The following is a 20536-nucleotide window of genomic DNA, read 5'->3' on the forward strand; positions in this document are numbered from 1 at the left end:
AACATGAGTCATAAAATGGCGAATTAGCTCTACGATACCTGTATATTATAAGAATTTTCGTCAGTACTTTCCGGTTAATGTTTTTAACTGTAAGGTTGCAGTTGAGCTGATACTTGAATTTGAGCCCCACAACCCTTCTAGACAATTTGGGAGTTATCGCTAGGTCTGAAATATTATATGACAGAGACTTGCAAAGATTAAAACATCCCTTTTATTAAAGTTAACTTTGAACAGAAAAAAAAAGTCCAACTTGCGCTACAAATAAGCCAATTTAATCAGTAACAGATGCTTAAATGTAAACGTTGTTAAAAGTAGTCTAAGACTACACAGGAAATAAACTCAGCTATTATAAGCTTGTTCAACTAACATTAACCGGCGCGTAAGTTCGAAGCAATCGGCTGCGAAAGAATACAAAAGCCTAGATAATACCTTTCAGATAGAAGTGGCAAAAATCTAACAGAGCCAGAAACTCTCTCTGTCTCAGATCCAAAAACATCAGCTTCAATACACCTGAAACTAATTTGCATTCTGGGTTGGAATACGGAAAGAAGAAGTAAAGAATCGGAATCACAATAACTGCTTAATTAACATAACAATCTTACAAAATAAAAGGAGATGCAATGTATTTCAGAAGGTGTCCCTTCGGTATTATGGCATAAGACCACATACCTCGTTGTGTAACGTATTTGCGTTGCCACGCTACCAACATAATACCAGCAAGAAATGTAAAGAATCCTCGCGCATAAAATATCCGTGCTTGAAGATGCACGTGCTTAAAATGTTTTTCAGTTATTTTGTTATAAAGTTGGTTGTTCGATCAAAAAATGGCGATATCTTTAAAACTTCATTACAAACGTGTAAAAGAATAAATATCTGGTGGTAGTCGCTGGGATTGAAAGGTGAAATCAGTGTTTATTTAAAATCAAAAGAAATACCTGTACGTGTGAGTTATAATTTTTTATGAATACTGTGCTATTTTATATGAAAATGTTTCATCTTATTATTGAATTCAACAGATAGAACGATATTCTAAGTTTAAGCTTTTGGATTAAAGCGTCAAAATATTTAGCCTGCTTAGGATGTTCTTTTAAAATTTGAGCTCTTGTATTAGAGTGGCAAATTTATCTCGTTTGTATTAGAATATTTCTGTAATGAAATTTGAGCTCTTGCATTAGAATGGCAAATTTATTACATTAATATTATAATATTTCTGATATATAATATTAACGTAATAAATTTGCCATTCTAATACAAGAGCTCAAATTTCATTACAGTTTCGTAATGAAATTTGAGCAAATTTCATTACAGTATTGTAAATTTCATTACAGTTTCGTAATGAAACTCAAATTTCATTCGTTTCTTAAATTTGAGCTCTTGTATTAAAATCCCAAATCAAGAATTTTGTTGTATGAATCAAGTTAGATGCTCGATTTTTTTTATTTACTTTAGTATAATTTATTAAGAGGAAGCTTCGCAGATTTTTTTAACGGAAAGCACATGTGTTTTATTGCATTAAGAGTTTAAGAAAAAAAAGTTGTGTCATATTTGAAATTCTAATAAAAAAAGGCCAAAAAGTTGATTTTAATTTTTGAATATTGGCTAAAAGCCCTTTAAAATTAATTTTGAAACTCTGTCCAACAGTTTTTCTGTTTCTAAAAATGTAATTTCTTGCCAATGGTAGAAAACAAGATTTAATAGAAGTAGCCGAAGAATTAGGTGAGGAAGAGCTGGAAACTAGTAAGGTCACAAAAATTTAAAAAATAATCACTGAAAGTCGAATTCACAACGAGGAAGAAGTTAAATTAATTCTAAACCGTGTAATTGATGAAAGTCTTGCTCAGGAAGCGAAAGAAGCACGTCTGGCTCAGGAAGCGAGACAAGAACGACTGGCTCAGGAAGCGACACAAGAACGTCTGGCTCGGGATGCAAAGCATATGAATTTGAAATAATACGGCTTGAATTTGAAAATCAAGTAATACGAGCTAGAGAATCAACATCGAATACAGTAGAATCGAGCAACAAAATCCAGTTGTCACAAATTACTCCAAAATTTTATGAAAAAAGGAGTGAAGTGGGACTATATTTGAAAATTTTGAGAGAAAAGCTGAAAGGGCTCAGGTTCCAAAGAAAGATTGGGTGGCTAATCTTTTGGGTGTTTTACCTACCGAAATCTCCAATATGTTAGCCAGAGAACTATCTGAAGATGCAACTAAGTACGAATATGTAAGTCTAATCTTAAGAACACGCACTTATCTACGCACTTCTACGCTACACTGATTATAAGGATTAATTTTTCCACATTCCGATGAAACAATTTTTCTCCCTTTTCCATTAAAATATATAAAATTAGTTATATAAATTCTATATAAATAGCACAATTTTAATTAAACATTATAAAAGTGAAAAATAATTTTTTTTTTTTTTTTTTTTTTTGCATCAAAATTTCTTTTTCATGTGCAACAATGTGGGGCGAAAATACAAGAATTTTGTTCAGACATTAATGGAATTTCAAGGAACAATAGAAGATTACAACAGAAATAAAAAATCTAAGAGTGATTGCACTTTTTTCACTAAATTTCTCTTTAATAATTTCATTTAAAATAAGCTATTTTAAATTTTGTTTTTAGTTATATATGACTAATGATATTACAATTATCAGAAGTTATTTTACACTATTTACTGCGTTTATTTAAAACAGCGTGTTTTTTATTTTAAATTATGTCTAATTTAAAATAATAAAATAATAGTGTTATGTCTAATTTAAATAAAATAAATAAATTTTATTTTAAATTATGTCTAATTTAAAATAAAAATAACAGTAAGTGAAAATAAACCGTAAATTAAATAATAATAATTTATACACATATATTTTTTATTCCAGATTTTTATTTTTCCCTTTGCGGTTATATGAATTTTTTTAACAGTTATATTTAGTATGGAAATAGTTTTCCCTTAAATTTAGATAAACTGCTTATAAAATTAATTTTAAATTATAATTTTCGTTGAATTGCTCATAAAATAAATTTAAAATCAGAAGTTTAGTTAAACTGTTTATTAAATAAACGTTAAACATGTATCTTCGGTATTTATTTTGCAAAGAATAGTTAAAAATTTACAAGAAGACGGGATTCTAAACTAATGCTCATGTTTTTAAATTTAGTTTATTTTGTAACTAGGCAAAAATACTAGTTTATGTAAACCCTAGTACCTAGTTTTGTATTTTTACTTAATTTAATGTTCAAATGCTTTCCGAAATGTTCGATTTGCATTAGCCAAGCATTTTACGTTTTATTTTAAGAAGTTAGTAAGAGCTATAATTTCATAGCTTTTCATGTAAAGTACTCATTATTTTAAAAAGCTTTTAGAAAGCTTTAAAACTATACATTAATGAAGGTTAACTCAATTTAATTCATATTTATTAATTTCAGATGCAGTAAGTATCCTCTATTCGTGCCACCTTATCATGTTCAAATAAACTCTGACTAGCCAAAAATCCCTGAACTGTTAATGTTATTTTTACAAGAATGACTCCTCTTTAAATAAGACACTTTATCTAACATAATCTTTCTCTTAGTAGTAAGATTGGAAATTTCCCTTCATGTGACTTTCTGCACACTGCTTTGTGTGTTGAAAGCTGTGCGTATATAAGGAACAAATATCACCTCCTAAACATAGATTTACTGCTCATTTGAGCATTTAAAGACAGTATAGTGTTCCTTCTACAGTGACTTAATCGAGGTAAGATTTGCGTAAAGTTCTTAGATTGCCTACTGACTTCTATATATATATATATACTTTTGATCTTTGAATTTCTCGAGTAAAAATGCTTCAGGTGAAAATTCAGTTTAAGTAAAAATTTCGAGGACTTAATTTTCTTTTTTGTAAAGACATATCAATGTCTTTAGCGAAAACGCATTCGCTAAACGTATTGCATGTTTAAATTCTTATAGTCTGATATAGAGTAATTTGTAAAATTATATATCAAGTTTTAAGGCAACCCTTTTCCCTCCCTATCTAAACTCTGTTTCAAAACATTAGGTCATTTTAATTGGAACATTTTGATTGGATTGCGTTAGTTAAAATTATGCAAACAAACATATTATTAAAAAATAGCGATTTAAAATAGATTTAAGGCAATTTATGCAAAAATTTTATTAATTTGAAGATGATAAAATTCAACAATTATTATGTTTTAGAGAAGCATTATTCGTTTCGATTTTGTTCATATATTTATGTTAGGTATATTACTAGCGTTATAACAGACATTTTCATTTACTGATGAACACAAAATAAGCAATAATATAAGTTTCAATACTGGACAAAGATAATCAAAGGAATAAGTATTTACTGATTCTTTGGGTAGAAAGAAATCTGTTCATGAAATTTCAAGTGTTTCCTACTAGGATGAGTTAATGAAATGACTATTGACAAAACCAATAACAGCCTTTTGCTTTTGGAAGGAATACTTTTCTATCGAAATAAAAGTGGAATATATTTATAGTATACTAGAATAACAACACAAAATGCTTCATGTGAACTGTAAGTTTTTCAGGAATTTGTGAGTTAACCTAAAAGTTTAACTCTTTGTTTATCTCTCAACTACCGACAAATGTCTACTAATAGGAGTAATGTATCTGTTTTATATATAGATGTCTGTTTGTCTTACATCCGCTGATAATCTGTGTGCATTTTACGTAGGCAATAGGTCCATCTAACTTGACTACGCCTATGAAATCTTCCTAAATGATTAACAAACGCATTAATTTCTTTACGTTAATTACTTTTTTATACGTTTTAGATGATTCGCATTGCCTTAATTCTGGCGTATTTTACAACGACTCTTGCTGCTTCTTTCCAACCAGATTACGACAAATTATGGGAAACCTATAAGGTAAGCATAAAATACACTGTTCAACAGGATAACGTTTTAATATTTTTTGTCTTGAAAATAGGCATAATGATTTAGTAACATGACATATGATTTATTAACTATTTTATTTGACTCATGATTTGCTATGTATACAATTTGATAATTGGTTTTTATGAATTTTGATGACTTGTTTAATTTTGAAATGCAAAATTGAAACAAGTGCAAGTATTTTTTAATACTAGCTAAACACACTTTAAAAATCTTCCTAATGTTAATTATTTGCTTTTATTTTGTTTGTGTAATTATGGCAAAGCCTCGAGGGCTATCTGCCTAAGGGAAGGGATGCCTTCGTATAGGACTTTCTAAGGGAAACTGGCTCGTATACACGTTACACATGGGGAAAACGATGCAAACGCCCATGCAGCCAGCCCGTTCGCGGGATTCGAACCTCGGACCGAACTACCAGTGTTCAGCGACTCTAACATTAATTAAATTGTTTTCTTAATGTTAATTAAATCTTATTTTAAACTAACCAGTTATTATGATTTGGATCTTTACTTTAACTCCTTTCAGCGTTCCCTACCCAGAATGCAAAATAATTGGTTGCGTATTTAAGCTGAGGGTTTTGCAGGAGACAGAGTGCTTATGGCATGCGTGCTGCGTAATGAGATTCTGCCAGCTCTACCTAGTTGTAACTATCTCGGTTTTGCGTTATCTCGTCGCAGATATTTTAAACTGAGTGATGTTAAATTATTGGGCCAGTCTTTGTCGAACTATCTCATACATAGCGATAACTTGCTACATGTATGTTAGGATTACAGGACTAAAGTTCCAGTATTAGATGCAGTGTAACTTTATAAAATGTTATGATATTCTGTTTCATGCCGAGTCGAAAGCTTAGGAAGACAAAATAAGTTTTATTATAGCTTGCGAATAATTTTAATTCTGTGTATACAGTAGAATTCTAATTATCCAGAGTTAGTAAGCCGGCCGCCCACTCTTTGGTTATTTCAGTTATTTAGATAACTCGTTCTTCTTCCAAGGCCATGTAAATTTAAGCTTGCTGTTAATTTATTTACGAGCTTTTAATTTTCCCGCTGATTTCGGAAACACAAAATTTTCAAGTATTTTAATGAACTATTAAATTAATTTAACGTATGTGCATCGTATGTTTTTGGATTCAAGAAAATAGTTTATTGTAAGTGAATAAGCAAGTCCTACATATTTTCCTCATTTCGTCATCACATATCTCTAATATACATATTTTCTTACGCTCAATATAACATATCGTGTGGAAAGTATATGGTTTATAAATATCAACATAAACGTTATTACGCACCGTATACAGAACTAAATTTTTTAGTCATAATAACGCTGTTCTTGAAAATCAGACGAAACAAACATGACCAATATTCAGTTTAATTTTAGCTAAGCAAAAAGTGTAATATATTTCATTTTACGTAAAAACAAAATAGTTCTTTTGTTTAATTTTATTTATAGTGTAATTGGTAAAGCATTTTATGTTGAGCAACTGTTTATACAATCCGGAAAGTGGATTATTCAGTTATGGCAAAGCACACGAGGGCTATCTGCCTAAAGGGATGGATGCCTTTGGGGAGGACTTTCTAAGGGAAACTGGCTCGTATACATGTTACACATGGGGAAAACCACGAAAAAGCCAATGAAGCCAGCCCGTTCGCGGGATTCGAACCTCGGACCGAACTACCAGTGTTCAGCGTCTTTACCACTCGGCTGCCCCGAGTGTAAAAGGGTCACTGTATCGTATATACTAACAGTCAATGTATCATATATACTAACATAGAATAAAATTATATATTTATATTGCTATGTTATAAAATTTCTGAATTTTTAGTTAAAAGAAGCGATTAAAACAATATTTTGTACTATTTCGCCTCCCATTTAAGTTACTTCTCAATTGATTTTTAGGATGTTTTCAAGAAGAAATACAACTCTTATGAAGAACCAATTCGACGTTTTATTTGGGAAGCTAATGTGGCTAAAATACAACTACATAATTTAGAGGCTGATTTGAAGAAGTATGACTTCAAGCTCGGAATCTCCAATTTCACAGACCTAGTAAGAATTTCATGGTTTTTATATTATTATGCGTTAACAGCATCTTCTTTACAACGCGTAAGAGGAGTTTATACCAGAAAAATATTTCATATTACTGTACAACACTCTTGCCTTTTTTAAATACTACATGCGCTTCATGAAAAATAAAACTATAGTACCATTTGGTAACACTTTTTATTTATTTGCAGTTAAAAGTTCAGATAATTATAAGAGTGACTATTAATTAATAATCAACAGTTGCATTTAAAATGATTGATGTTTTTTTTTTAAATTTCTGAAGTTAAAAAAACAAAAATTTCAGTTCAGTAACACTTAAGTTTTAATGAAGATTTATTCAGCTGACTTTAATGCTGATGATGTAATATTTTATTTTGAACAGGCCGCTAAAGAATTCAATATAAGAAATGGACTGAAAATAAGCAATCAAACGAAGGTACTATCTTATTTTGTGGAGCCTTCGCATGTGAGATATCCAACTGCTGTTGACTGGAGAAAAGAAGGATTAGTGACGGAAGTAAAAGATCAGGTACTAATTAATAATTAAAAAGAAATTTTAGATTGATTATTCAAATTCTGTCTTTTGAAATTTTGAGTCTATTAAATGTTAGAATTCGAACTGCTTTTCATATTGGGAAGTAGTATCTAACCGGAGATGTATAATGATACATAAATTGAATAGGCTGTACAAAGTTTACTAATTTTTGAATCACCATATGTTGAAATATAAATCAGTTAGAAGTCAAAAATATATTTCATTTAGTATTTAAATTAAAACTAGTAAGCATTGTAGATATCTAATAAAATGAAGCTTTACTGTTTAAATAAAAACTAAAGGAAAATAAGAAGCTTTCATGAGACTGCTGTTACATAATTTTATTATGTTGAGAGTTAGGATTTATTTTTGATACAAACGACACTTTGTACTTAGAAGCGTTAGAGAAGAATTACATTTTCAAGTTACATTACGTTACCACAAGCGCCTTTAGCCTTTCGGTTGTTATATAATTTAATAAAACAATAAATTTTACAAAAATTCAAAATCCTGTTTGCAAATAATAATAAAAGTATTTCTGAGAAGAAACAGAACATGGAACACATTAATAAACTGGTAATCAGAATTAAGGTAACAACAGCAACAAAAAAAAAAGACATATTTCGAAAAGTAGACCGAAATTTTAATGGAATTTGATACAGAGTTATTTAACGTAGCAAACCAAAATAAAAAAGAAATTAATATAGCAAAACAAAATAAAAACGTATTCGTGTAGTAGCACAAAATAGAAATGAATGATAACAAAATTCGATAAAAAAGTATGTGTAAATCTGAAAAACTAAAAAACAACGCCTTAATAGTAAGTGAATATAGTGTTTTTCCAAAAAGCTATGTTTTTCCAAAAAAGTGCAATTGAAAATTTTGTTGAGAAACTTTTGTGGCTACAGTTCCCATTAAAATGCAAGAGTGGATAATAACTCATAGAAAGGCATGGGAATAAGATGAGCCATGCTTGTATCTAACTGATTTGATGATTATTGCTGATGTTATGCTAAGTATTTGATACGTGATACTTAATTAGGTGCAGAAAGTTCTGTTAGCTACTTCAGCTAATGAAAGTCCAGCATTAGTTGAGCTTTGTGTGCGTAGTGATGTATTCAATGAAAAATGAAATGCGATTTAACAGAACTCCAGAAAGCTTCACACAGGAATGCAACACATCATCCTTTTAGCTTGCCGAGTAACAGTTCCTCCACTAAACATACCAGTGACGTATGATCGTCTAGCATACAATACAACAATAATATTTCTGTTCTATTATATCAGTTGCTTTCCCTAATATTGGGGAGATGATTGTCAGTCCCATGGTCTTACCGGATACAATTCGTCAAGAATGCTTTTATTAATCACATCTCGACTCACCAGATCAAATTAAAAGAGCATATTTCTGTTGTATCAAGTAGAGATTATTAGGACACCTGTGAAAACGAGCACTACTGATGTGGGCGCTTTCTGGTCTTCATGCTTAAATGCTTCACGCTATCACATGCTAGCGTTTATATTTATCACATCTCGACTCACACGATCAAATTACAAGAGCATATTTCTGTTGTATCAAGGGGAGATTTTTCAGGACACCAGGGAAAACGAGCACTACTGATGTGAGCGCTTACTGGTCGTCATGCTTAAAGCTAGCCCTTATAAACAGATAATAGCCTTTATAAACAGAATGGCGAGTAACTTTTTCCCATAGACAGTTGCAGGCTCAAGAGAATGCTGCAATCTCTATACGGTATCATACACGTAACTCACGGTTATCTCACGGTCTTGAAGAGGCATCGCTGCTCTTGAGAGATCTTAGGTTGCTGACTATGTTATCAGTTTCTTGGAATTATTTACACAACATGAGTGGGATTCTTTAGGAAACTTACATTCATCACACCACCTCCAGTTAAATTTCCACTGAAGTTTGTTAAAGGTATTCCATCAAAATCGGTCATCTCATTCATTATAGAAATTCATCATAATGAATTGTGATCTAAATACAGTCCTACTCTACACATGAAAACCGTAAATTACCAAAAATATTTTTTTTTAAAATTTTCTTTGTAAACTGACAGATTCAAATGCATACGCGAATAACATTTGTTATTTAAAACTATGTAAATCTTGCAAGTTTCGAAGACCTCTTTTAAATGATAGATTTTAAAATATTTTGAAAATTTTTTTATTAGTTTACTTTTGAGCACTTATGCATTACTGATTATTTTTGCTAACATCAGAAAGTATGAAACTGTTATGTATATTATATATTGATTTCAAATGACTCCCTTTATCCAAATCGATAAATAATATACTACTATTACACTCTGAAAAATTTTTGGCAGATGGTTGCTATTATATTTCATTTTACTTTCACTGACTACAGTGTTACGTTACACAGCATAGAGTAAAGGTACCCAGAGCTAGTGTTTCCAGAATTACTTTTAAGGAGAGGCTATCAGACGACAATAAAAAAAGGAAAGATCTTATGTCTTTTAAATTGGCAGTATAATGTATTCGCAAAACAACAATACCATCACATTCTTGAACTTTATTAATAATTATATGAACATTTTAGTTGTTAATTAGCCAAATATTCATTTATGTTTGTTCACAAGCATTGTTAAAATGCAATTTAACGTTATTCTAAATTAAAAATGATAGTACATAATGATATAATACGAGTATCTTTTCAGAGTTTTAAAAAGGCTAGTGGGTTAATTTATTATGTTATTTTGCTAATTTCTAGTATCTGTTAGTCAGTGTTTTTCTCTTCTGGACAAACTAAGGTATGATAAAGCATATGCTATGCCAAAACCAACAAGCTCTATAATGAACATAACCTCTTGCATTGTAAATAACCTGTAATAGTATGATAATGCTATGTCGTATGAACATAACTTCTTGCATTGTAAATAATCTGTAATAATATGATAATGCTATGTCCTATGAACATAACTTCTTGCATTGTAAATAATCTGTAATAGTATGATAATGCTATGTCCTATGTGTTGAAGTATTTTGTAACAGTATGTTGCGCTATGTCCTATACGTTGTTAGTGCTATGTCCTCTGTTTACTGCAATCAGGTCCCCTGTGGAAAGGGCGGTGCCAAAACCAACAAGATCTATAATGAACATAACTTCTTGCACTGTAAATAATTCTTGCACTGTAAATAATTTATAATAATAAATTCTTGCACTGTAATAATGTAAATAATCTGTAACCATATGTTAATGCTATGTCCTATGTGTCGAAGTATGTTGTAACAGTATGATGTTCTATGTCTTATTTGTTGTTAGTACTATGTCCTATGTATACCGTAATCAGGTCCCCTGTGGAAGGGGCGGTACGCTAGAGAGGTAGTGTATGGGGGCTATACCATTTTTGTCAATGGCGATGGCGTGGTGCCCCCTGTACTTGTTCCTGTCCTGTCCTGTCTAGAGCAACGATATCCTAATACTTCACTTTTACATCAATAAAACTTTCAACCTCTTGAAAGAACAAGCCATTTTTAATGATAAAAAGAGTATTTGTTTTATATGCATGATTTATATATTTTAACGTATGTTCGCAGGCATATTTTAGCAAAAACATGTGTTAAAAAGTCTGCTATAATCATAAAATTTTGATTCCTTTGATTATAAATTATACATTCAAGGTGAGCCAGTCATACCCAGTAAAAATATTTTGTACTAAATTGGCGCAAGATAATAGATCTAAAAATAAAACGTGCTAATTTTGCCAATTATTTTGTTTCACTCTCTTTAGAATATTTTACGATATTACTATTTTTATTGTTTTGCATATGCTCAATGTAACATTTCTAACTTAGCAAGCGTTCGACAACTACGAAAAGAGAAAATGTCAAAACTTGCGTCACTGTAGATATCTACGAAATTTAACCCTTATTTATTTAATTTTCCGGTTTACATATAAATTTTTGAGTTATTTATTAGGCAACTGACATATAGATATATTTTATTTAATATTCTTGTTACACATACCAGTGAATATATTTCACATTATTCTTAGCAGATTTGCTAAATTAATTAACTTTTATGAAATGGTAAAATCCGTTACTTGAGGAGTTCTTATTTTGTACATTGTTCTAATACTTTAGGAGTATTTTAGTTGATTTCTCAATTTATTCTTAGTCATTTTCGTTGTCTGAAATGTTCCTTCAGTTTCCTGATAATGAATGAGAGAGGCGTTGTGTAGCTTTAACTAATAATTCTACATCAGACTAAATATAAAAATTTTGTTATCCTACAAAATTTTTTATTTAGAAAATTTTATTCCGCAAATTCTTTACTTTAATTTAATGCTTCTTCTTTTATTTAATGCACAATATATAAAATTATCTATAAAAAGCTTTAAAGCCAAATAACATTTAAGAAATACGAAGCAAGTGAAATTTAAATACACTTTAATTTCCATATTTCAGAATTTGATTTTATATTTTTAAATTGGCAGCATAATTTGACCAGAGGTATTTTCTTATCAAAATAAAAACACCACCACCTCTGAGATTTAATAGCACTTATACGATCATTTTTGCTGTAGAGTTTTTATACAGCATTTCGGAAATTTATTAGCTACAGATCGACAAATATTTTACCAGTGTTTTAATCCCTCTTTGCAGAACTATATTCTGCTTTAAACTAATTTCAGAAGAGTGTCTACCTACATTGTTTATGCATTTTTTACATCTAAGAAAAGAATTGTTTTACATGAATTAATTTTTTGCTTCAGTCAAAGTTATTTGTAGAAAATTTTAATTTTATCAAATATTTCATGATAATTTTTCTTTTATTTCCTAGTGATGAAAATCGAAAAGGCAGAGGGTATTCAATCAAAAGTACTAGCCCAAGTTTAGATTTACTATCTTTGGGAGAGTGAATAATAGTAAGAAACAATGTGCTTTAATTAATCGATTTTACAGTGCAGTCGAAACCTGTTTAGCTTGTTCAATACAATCTTCTACTGAACTCAAGTTGAAGTATAAATTCACGAGGGAAGTTATTTTCCGTAATTTGCATTGTTATTACACGGAAGAAATAATACTGAAATCGTCAATTTACTAGATCACTAAAAATTTATAAAAAGTGATAAGTCTAGTGCTAAAAATGGTCACCTATATACAGTAAAATCTCTTTAAATGAATTATCATTTAGCCAAATGGTAAAGCAAACTGAGCCTCAGACTCAGTTATTAAGCCCGAAAACAACCACTTTCAACAGATGTTTTAGCACGTGTTTTTTATTGTCTTATTGTTAAGACGTAAACGTACTTTTTTAAGAAAAGAAGTAATCTATTGTATTTAGACACAGTAATAATGAGCTTTGAGATTTGTCCTTTGAAGCTATCTTTATGTACCTAAATCCACAGATGGATTATACCAATCAATTTTGTACTGTGCTAGAGGATTTTTAGTGATGATTTCTAATGTTGAAATGAATGAATTACCAAAAAAGGAATATAGAAGATTTGAATAAGCACTAAGAAAATCTCGCCAATAAAGTACATCGAAAATGAAAATTTTCAGTTCTGTGAAAAACATGAATTACGGCAGGAAATCAACGAATGCTGCTTCTGAAATCTGTCACGTAAATTAATTTTTTTAAACTACAAAAGCATACTATGCTCTTTTTGTGAATAAAAAAGTATGTTTAAAAAGGCATTTTCAAGTTTATTCTATTGTAAACATACTTAAGAACAAACCTATTGTCGAAAATACAATAATACAGAAATGATGTCGAAAATTTCATTTATCTTTTTCTATTTAAAAAAGTCCTGTTTATCTGCTCCCCTTAAAAAAATGAGAAAAGAAATAAAAAAAAAAATCATTGTTGAAAATTATTCCAACCCAGTTAATCTGAATAAACCGTTTCTACTATAGCTTTGATTATCTTTGTTACACTTACATAAAATAATATATTTAAAATTTAAATTTACTTTTATTCTCGTTCATAAGCTGAAAGCGATATCAACGCTGAAAGAGGAAGTTCATGCAGATATGTATGCGTAAACAGAAGCGACTGCAGCTGCCAAATCATATACTCATTTTTCAATATTATGAACACCTATGTGAATGGATATTTGTTTAGATTCAGGAACGAAAACGCTTCATAATATAATTTTTTCATTTTTCAAAAGACAAAAGTTCCTGGAAAGAGGAAACATTTTTCATGAAAAAGAGGAACTAAGATCTCCCTTGAAATTGATATAGTCTATTTAAAATCTACGCCAATCTAAGGTTGCATATTTGCTTATGTTTCTTTTCCAGCTAGTTTCAGAATGTTTCATCTTATACTATGCAAATTTTTGAGAAACTTTTTATGATTGCGTATATTCATAGCTCAAACCAAAATGTTCATAAAGTAAAGAAGAAGTTACTTAGCTTGCTTTTAGTAATCTCAGTATTAACTCCTTTAATTGCATGAAGTTCAAATTTTGATAAACTAAGTCATCCGGCAGCTGCTTTCGTTGATTTCTTCGGAATCCTGGACTCCTAGAGAACTATTTTATAATTATTCGGCACCAGTGCCGATGGAAAACTTTACCTTTATTTATTTATTTATTTATAAAAAATGTGGAGAACGGCCGAATCTTCGAATTTTTACTTGAAAGCATAAACTGAGGAAACAATTAGATATGTTCTTTTTTACACCTTGAGACAGTTTTTCGCAAAATTATCAGAGATTTTGTTACATTTGATCTAAAATTATACTTTGAAGTACTTTTATTCTATTTAAATACTGCATTGTTAACCCATTAACTGCAAAATTTTTATTTCATCAATTTTTATTTTATTTCTGTTAGTTTACATCTAAATAATAAGAAAAACATGTTTTTTTCATAAATGCATCAATTTGTTTTCCAGAAATTTCAAATTTAAGTCCGATCCTCAAATGGGAATCATGGCTGATACTATCTACTTTTAATGCCAGCGTTCAAAATAGTCTACGTGTAATCCAACATTACATTTTCCACATTGTTTTCTTGCATTTGTTTTGCACACTGCACATTTTCTTTGTTTACCATTTTCGGTCCGTTCAATATAATGATTACCAGATGTTCTGATAACAGTAGGAACACGATTAATTGATGCTTTAGTGAAAGAATTCTTTCCACCCTTTTATGCATCAGAGAGTTCTGAAGATAAAGCAAGATATCCTCTAGCAACCATCCTCCTAAAATCTAACAATGTAATTTTATCATTTGAAATACAATACAGTGTGTGGGCGTTAACCAGTGTTACGTCGATGGCATTAGTAAGCACAGGAAAATACCATTTTTCCCCTTATTCTGATTCTGTACTTTTGAACATTCCAGTCCATCTTGTCTACTCCACCCATGTATTTGTTATATTCTGATATCAGTTTGGGTTGTGGTACTCGAATATCTTTCTTCTCTGTGCTACTCCATAGCTTCACCTCTGATACTGAGTAGTGCTTCACCTCTGATATCGATAGTTTCATGATTAGACAGAATCCTTACACAACTGTTGTCATTCCACGTAACAGCTAAAATTTCATTTACGGGAATCAAATCTGTAGTCATATGCCCCGCGTTCGTTTTTCCTTATATCTTTGTCTGTTGCAATAGGGCATTTGTTCATTGTGTTGAATCGAACAGTTCCTGTTGCTCTAACGTCAATGTCCTGCAAATGTTTCATCAGAGAAAATCATGTGAAAAAATTGTCTAATCTTTATGAGCATTTGGTGTCTGAAGAATAGATACCATCTGAAGGACAACAGATGTCCCAAGCCCCCTGATGCTTTCATCATCTCCTAATTTCTTTGATTTGCTTTCATACACTTGAGTCTGATAACAATATCTAGTCTGTGAACAACAGATAACCCATTGTTTGAACCCAAACCGCACTGGCTTACCACGTATAAATTGTTTGAGGTAGTGATGTCCATAGTAACGAACCATTTGTTCGTCAATGCTCAAACTTTTAGAAAACACCCCAAATTGTTGAAATTTGTCATTCAGCTTTTCAATCAATGGGCGAATCTTGAAGAGGTTATCACGTTCACCTAGTGGAATCCTTTCTAAATCGGAGTTGTCACTGATATGTAGGTACCGTTTAATTTCCAGATACCTATTCCGAATCATGCATGCTCTAACACACAAAATGTTCATGTCTTCATCTTCACACCAATATAATTATTCTTGCGAAAGTGAATGATAGCCAGTGAAGAGAAGTAATCCAATAAATTTTTTAGACAGTTATTAGAAAGCTGAAATTGATGATTGTTTTTCTGTCTGGCGTATATTACAGACTGCTGGACAATATAGGTGACAGTTTCATTATCAAAACGTATTTCAAAACACTCTACCGGGGATTTTCCCCCTGAGTTTTCTAATGACATCATTTCGCCTTCTCTCTCTAATGTCAGAATTTTCATATAGTTTCGAGTACTTAGGTTGCTTCTTTTTCCAATCGGAAGTCAATACATCTTTTCTCTTTTTAGCAGGTGGTAAGCCGGTACCTTTTGTTGCTTCATTTGCTGAAGATTCAGTTGCATTCACTAAAACATTTTCCTCAAATCCTGCCACACGGTGAATTTCAACATACCCGGGAACATCAAGTGGTTCTTCATCATCAATTACGTTGTCATCCATGTCCTCATTATCTGAAGTCTCATCAACCCGCTCTGGTAGAATTTCAACAATATCTATGGGGCTATTATCGTCGTCATCGTCAGATGCAAAAAAATCATCAGAATTTACAATTTCTTCTATTTCTTTTAAAGAAAGATATCTTTTACGCGACATTTCCAGGAAAAAAAAAGAAAACAGCTTTTTTTACAATTTTAGTCAGTATCAGCCATGATCCCCAAATGGAGATCGATATATCTAGGTTCATTGTACCCATCCAAATTACAGTATGAGGATAAATAATATATAAATACATTAATTACTTACCAATGATCAAGGGAAATTCAGTATAACAAAAATACTTGTTCCTAAGTAACTTTTTTGTGCTTTGAAAATAACCGTATTATTTTTCTCGTGGAAAGTAACCAGAGAGCAAGAAAAATAAACTCTTGATCTTAACTAACTGAGTCCACGTGTTTGTTTAAGATTTCTACCCTTAGTTGCAATCTCCAGGAAAGCGTGACTACCCGTAAGGGACCACCCAGGTGCAGCATGACGTCACAATGTATGCAATTGTAGGCGATCCCCATATGGGGATCATGGCAGGGAATGGGTTAAAATGAAAATTTTTTAAATGAAAATTAATTTTAACTTGCTATAATTAGTCATAATGTAATGAAATTCGCTTTACAGGGACCATGTGGCTCTTGCTGGGCATTTTCAGCAACTGGATCTTTAGAAGGGCAACATAAAAAAAAGACGGGAAAACTTGTATCCCTCAGTGAACAAAACCTCGTTGATTGTTCTTCCGAAGAAGGTTAGAAATAAAATTAATTTTTCTGTTTTTATCCTTATTTCATCCCTTATGCCAGCGGTTCTCAATCTTTTGATTGACGCGTACCATCTAAACAAAAACTGAAAAACTTATGTACCACTACTACATTTTGCAATGATTATTTTTCAATTTCTCAATAGAAATATTACAAAATATATATATATTTTCCATTTTCACAACCTATTGGCTATTTGTATTAAATATGTACACATTAAAAGTATTAGATTAAAAATTGGTTACCATTTTAATTATCAAAATTTAAGCTACAGTACTTTAATTTTAAAATTTAGTGAGAAATTTGGGCCTGTTTAAGAGAGATCAATTTCCTTATTTCTATTCTTATTTCATTTTGCTATAACCTTAAATTTAGCTTAACATAGGATCTACTTCTAATTTTTTTCTGTTTTTATTTTTCAAATAAAACATGGAAAAAAATCCTTGGTCAAGCAAATAGGTCGTGGAAAAAGGTAATAAAAATTTAATAGCTTTATTTGAAATGCATTTAAATTCTTTCTTGGGTTAAATTAAAATTTAACAAGTGTGTTATTTTTGAAATCTTCAGTTAGACTTTGATCACAGGAAATTTCTATCAATTGTTCTTTTCTTCACGATATTTTAAAAATACTTTGCTTCTTAGCGTACCACCTATTTTTCTCTTGCCCACCACCGGTTGAGAAATGCTAACTTATGCAGTTGTTGCTAATTCTCTTAAAATATTTGGTAAGTGAAAGACCACTTCCCTTTCATGGTTTTAATAAATATTAATATACTAACGTTAAAACGTCTGATGAAAACTCTAGGATCATTTCAGAATTTGAGTCTGCATTTTCCTGCGCCAAGCTTACTGAATCTAGGATATTTTTGCTTTGTACTGTCCCTCTTTCTTTCTTTCTTTCTTTTTTTTTTTTTTTTTTTTTTTTTTTTTTTAAGAAATCAGTTATTTGGCATCGGGAACCAGTTTCAAATAATTCTATTTTGCCGGCATGATCTGAGTGATACTCAGATGCATTACTTGACTGCGTGCATCTTTCATGTCATCATTTTCAACTTATAATCGGTTGCAACTTGCGGCAGAACATCCGAGAAGAATAACTTATTCCTAAGTTAATTAACACAGTAAATCAAATATACGTTACTCAATGACAGGTATTTGTGTAAAATTTTGCAAATATAGTTGCGAAAAGAAGCAGATGCAAGTTTTAATGTTGCAAGTTAGTTAAATGTTTCTGATATTGGTTATTAAATATAAAAATAGCGTGCAAGAAGAGCGAAATTAGTTTTATTTCATTTGAGAAACCAAATATGAAATTAGAAACTTAGTTGAAAATCGGTACAAATTTGATAAAAAATTACAAGTTTATTTAGCTTCGTGGCTCTTTTTAAAGGTCCGTCTACGCCAGACAACATAAACCCGAGGAAACATGTCCCGACGTCTACGATGCCTGCACCAGTCGGTCTGCATTGCAAAACATATCCCCTGCATGTCAGATAGTGTCTTCGGCGCCTGCTCCTCGCCAGAAGTCGTGATCGTTGAGCATGAAGGGACACAAAGCTGCTGGCTACTAATGAAAATGAAACTCTGTGTAGTAATCAAGATTTCAAAGAGCAATGGCGTCTACGATGCCTGCACCAGTCGGTCTGCATTGCAAAACATATCCCCTGCATGTCAGATAGTGTCTTCGGCGCCTGCTCCTCGCCAGAAGTCGTGATCGTTGAGCATGAAGGGACACAAAGCTGCTGGCTACTAATGAAAATGAAACTCTGTGTAGTAATCAAGATTTCAAAGAGCAATGGCTACAGCTCAATCAGCGCTTTGTTTAATAAAGAACACATGACGCGAACTATTTAGTTTTTGTTATCATTTTAAAAAACTTAATTTATGATCAAAATCGGTCATAATTTCCGATTGATTTCTTCATAAAAGATAGAATATATTTTTTTCATCTTGCGTTAAAGTGAATTATTGTAAGCTATAGAGCAATGTATTTTTATATCATTTGTTAACATAAACTAAGTCTGTTAGAATATTTTTTCTTGTTTAAGGGTATTACTATATTTTTATGATCTGAGAAGTCTTTAAACAAGGAAAGCCTAATATATCGACTGTTTGCATGTGATCATATTTCCTATACTAAACATATTATTTCCTATTCAATTTCCTATGTCCTGTCCTATCCGATTTTCTATTTCCTGTCCTATCCGATTTCCTAAGTTATTTTTCAACTGTTAAGATTACATCTGGCTAGCTTATGAGCTTGGCGCATTTCCCGAAGTGCTAAAATTTTTATGGTCCATCAGGTTGGAAGCTCCAACCTAGCTGAGATATTCCCTGATTTTTTTTCGCCGAGAACAAATGCTTTAATATTTCTGTTAAGCTGTTTCATTATTTCTGTAAATAATTCTGTTAATATAAAAATTATTAAAAGGTTTTCATGTGAAGTATAATTATTTTACTTTACTAAAAATATAATAATTTGAACACTAATTACTTTATTTAATTACGTAATTATATAATAATTATGTTGTGTAGCGAATTTAATTTAATTAAGTGATTCATAAAAATCAAAATTTTAATTTGTAATTATTCAAAATTTGAGCTACGCAAGTTTGGTTATATTCTTTTTGGGCCTATTAATTCTAGTGTAATATATTTTGGCTTTCCGAGTTTACGCGAACTGCGTCTTCAATCTTGTACACGCAAACAATGGATAAGTATTTTTTTTTCTACGTAATAAACTCAGTTTTTCATGTCAAAAATTAATTTGATTTCTTAGTATTTAATATCATTAGTTGCAGAAAAATTAGCTCTTTAATTTGGCATAACTTTCATTTTTCTAACTTTAATTGCATTTCAGTTATGAGCTTTAATTAGTAGATTTTCTTCGTTTCGCTTGTGATTTAGTTAAAGGGGGATGAAATGCCTTCTTTCCGGTTGAAAAGTCACTTTTTGCGAGTTTTCAGCGTTCTTTCGTTGGGACCCTTGCAGGGTTGTTGAAATTCCTAATCTCCCCCGGTCGCATTTGGTGTTTATTTGGCGAGGGTTTGGCGACATAGATTTTCCGTTGAGGTTTCAAAATAGTGGTTTTGGCGAGTTTGATAACATGAGGGTATGCTGTGGTTGCAACTATTTCAACTTTCGGCGAAAAATGGGTTGCGCCAACTTGGCAGTCCGGCGCTTTCCCTTTTAACGGGTTGTTTTGTGGGACGAGCGCACTTTTTGACACTTTTTGCACTTTACTTCTTTTGCCCTTTGAATTGGCCGGAGGCGACAGCTGACTCCGACGAAGAAAATGGAGCTTCGCCCCGATAGACCTACGGGCCTCTTGGCTAAGCGCTGTGAGCGCGGGCCGTAAGTATGGGCATCTATGTCTTCAAAAAAAAAAAAAATCGAAATTCTTTCATCAGTTTTTTGTTGTGTGTGTTTGTGTATCTCAAGAAAAATAGACAGAAGTAAATTTCTAGAAAAATGATGCGCACCATTGATTCGTCGCTTCACTCGAGACCAGAGCGTTAATTTACAACCGTTGTTTTTGGAACCTCATTTGCTCATCCTAAATTCTACTAGAACTTCAAGGCTACCATAATGA

The 20536-nt window shown here is 31.4% G+C and overlaps 1 protein-coding gene across 1 annotated transcript in view; it reads left to right on the forward strand.

Moving 5' to 3' along the window:
- Positions 1-2178: 2178 nt before the first annotated feature.
- LOC118182284 (cathepsin L-like peptidase) overlaps positions 2179-20536 on the forward strand; it is a 69609-nt gene continuing 51251 nt past the window's right edge. The window contains exons 1-5 of the mRNA XM_085808240.1: positions 2179-2223; positions 4799-4891; positions 6818-6967; positions 7347-7493; positions 16808-16931. Of these exons, the coding sequence (XP_085664366.1) occupies positions 2179-2223; positions 4799-4891; positions 6818-6967; positions 7347-7493; positions 16808-16931 (559 nt within the window). The remainder of the gene's footprint in view (positions 2224-4798; positions 4892-6817; positions 6968-7346; positions 7494-16807; positions 16932-20536) is intronic.

Source organism: Stegodyphus dumicola, chromosome X1 (genome assembly GCF_044657685.1).
Source record: "Stegodyphus dumicola isolate Sdum_Otavi_A_Nest chromosome X1, ASM4465768v1".
NCBI lineage: Eukaryota > Metazoa > Arthropoda > Arachnida > Araneae > Eresidae > Stegodyphus > Stegodyphus dumicola.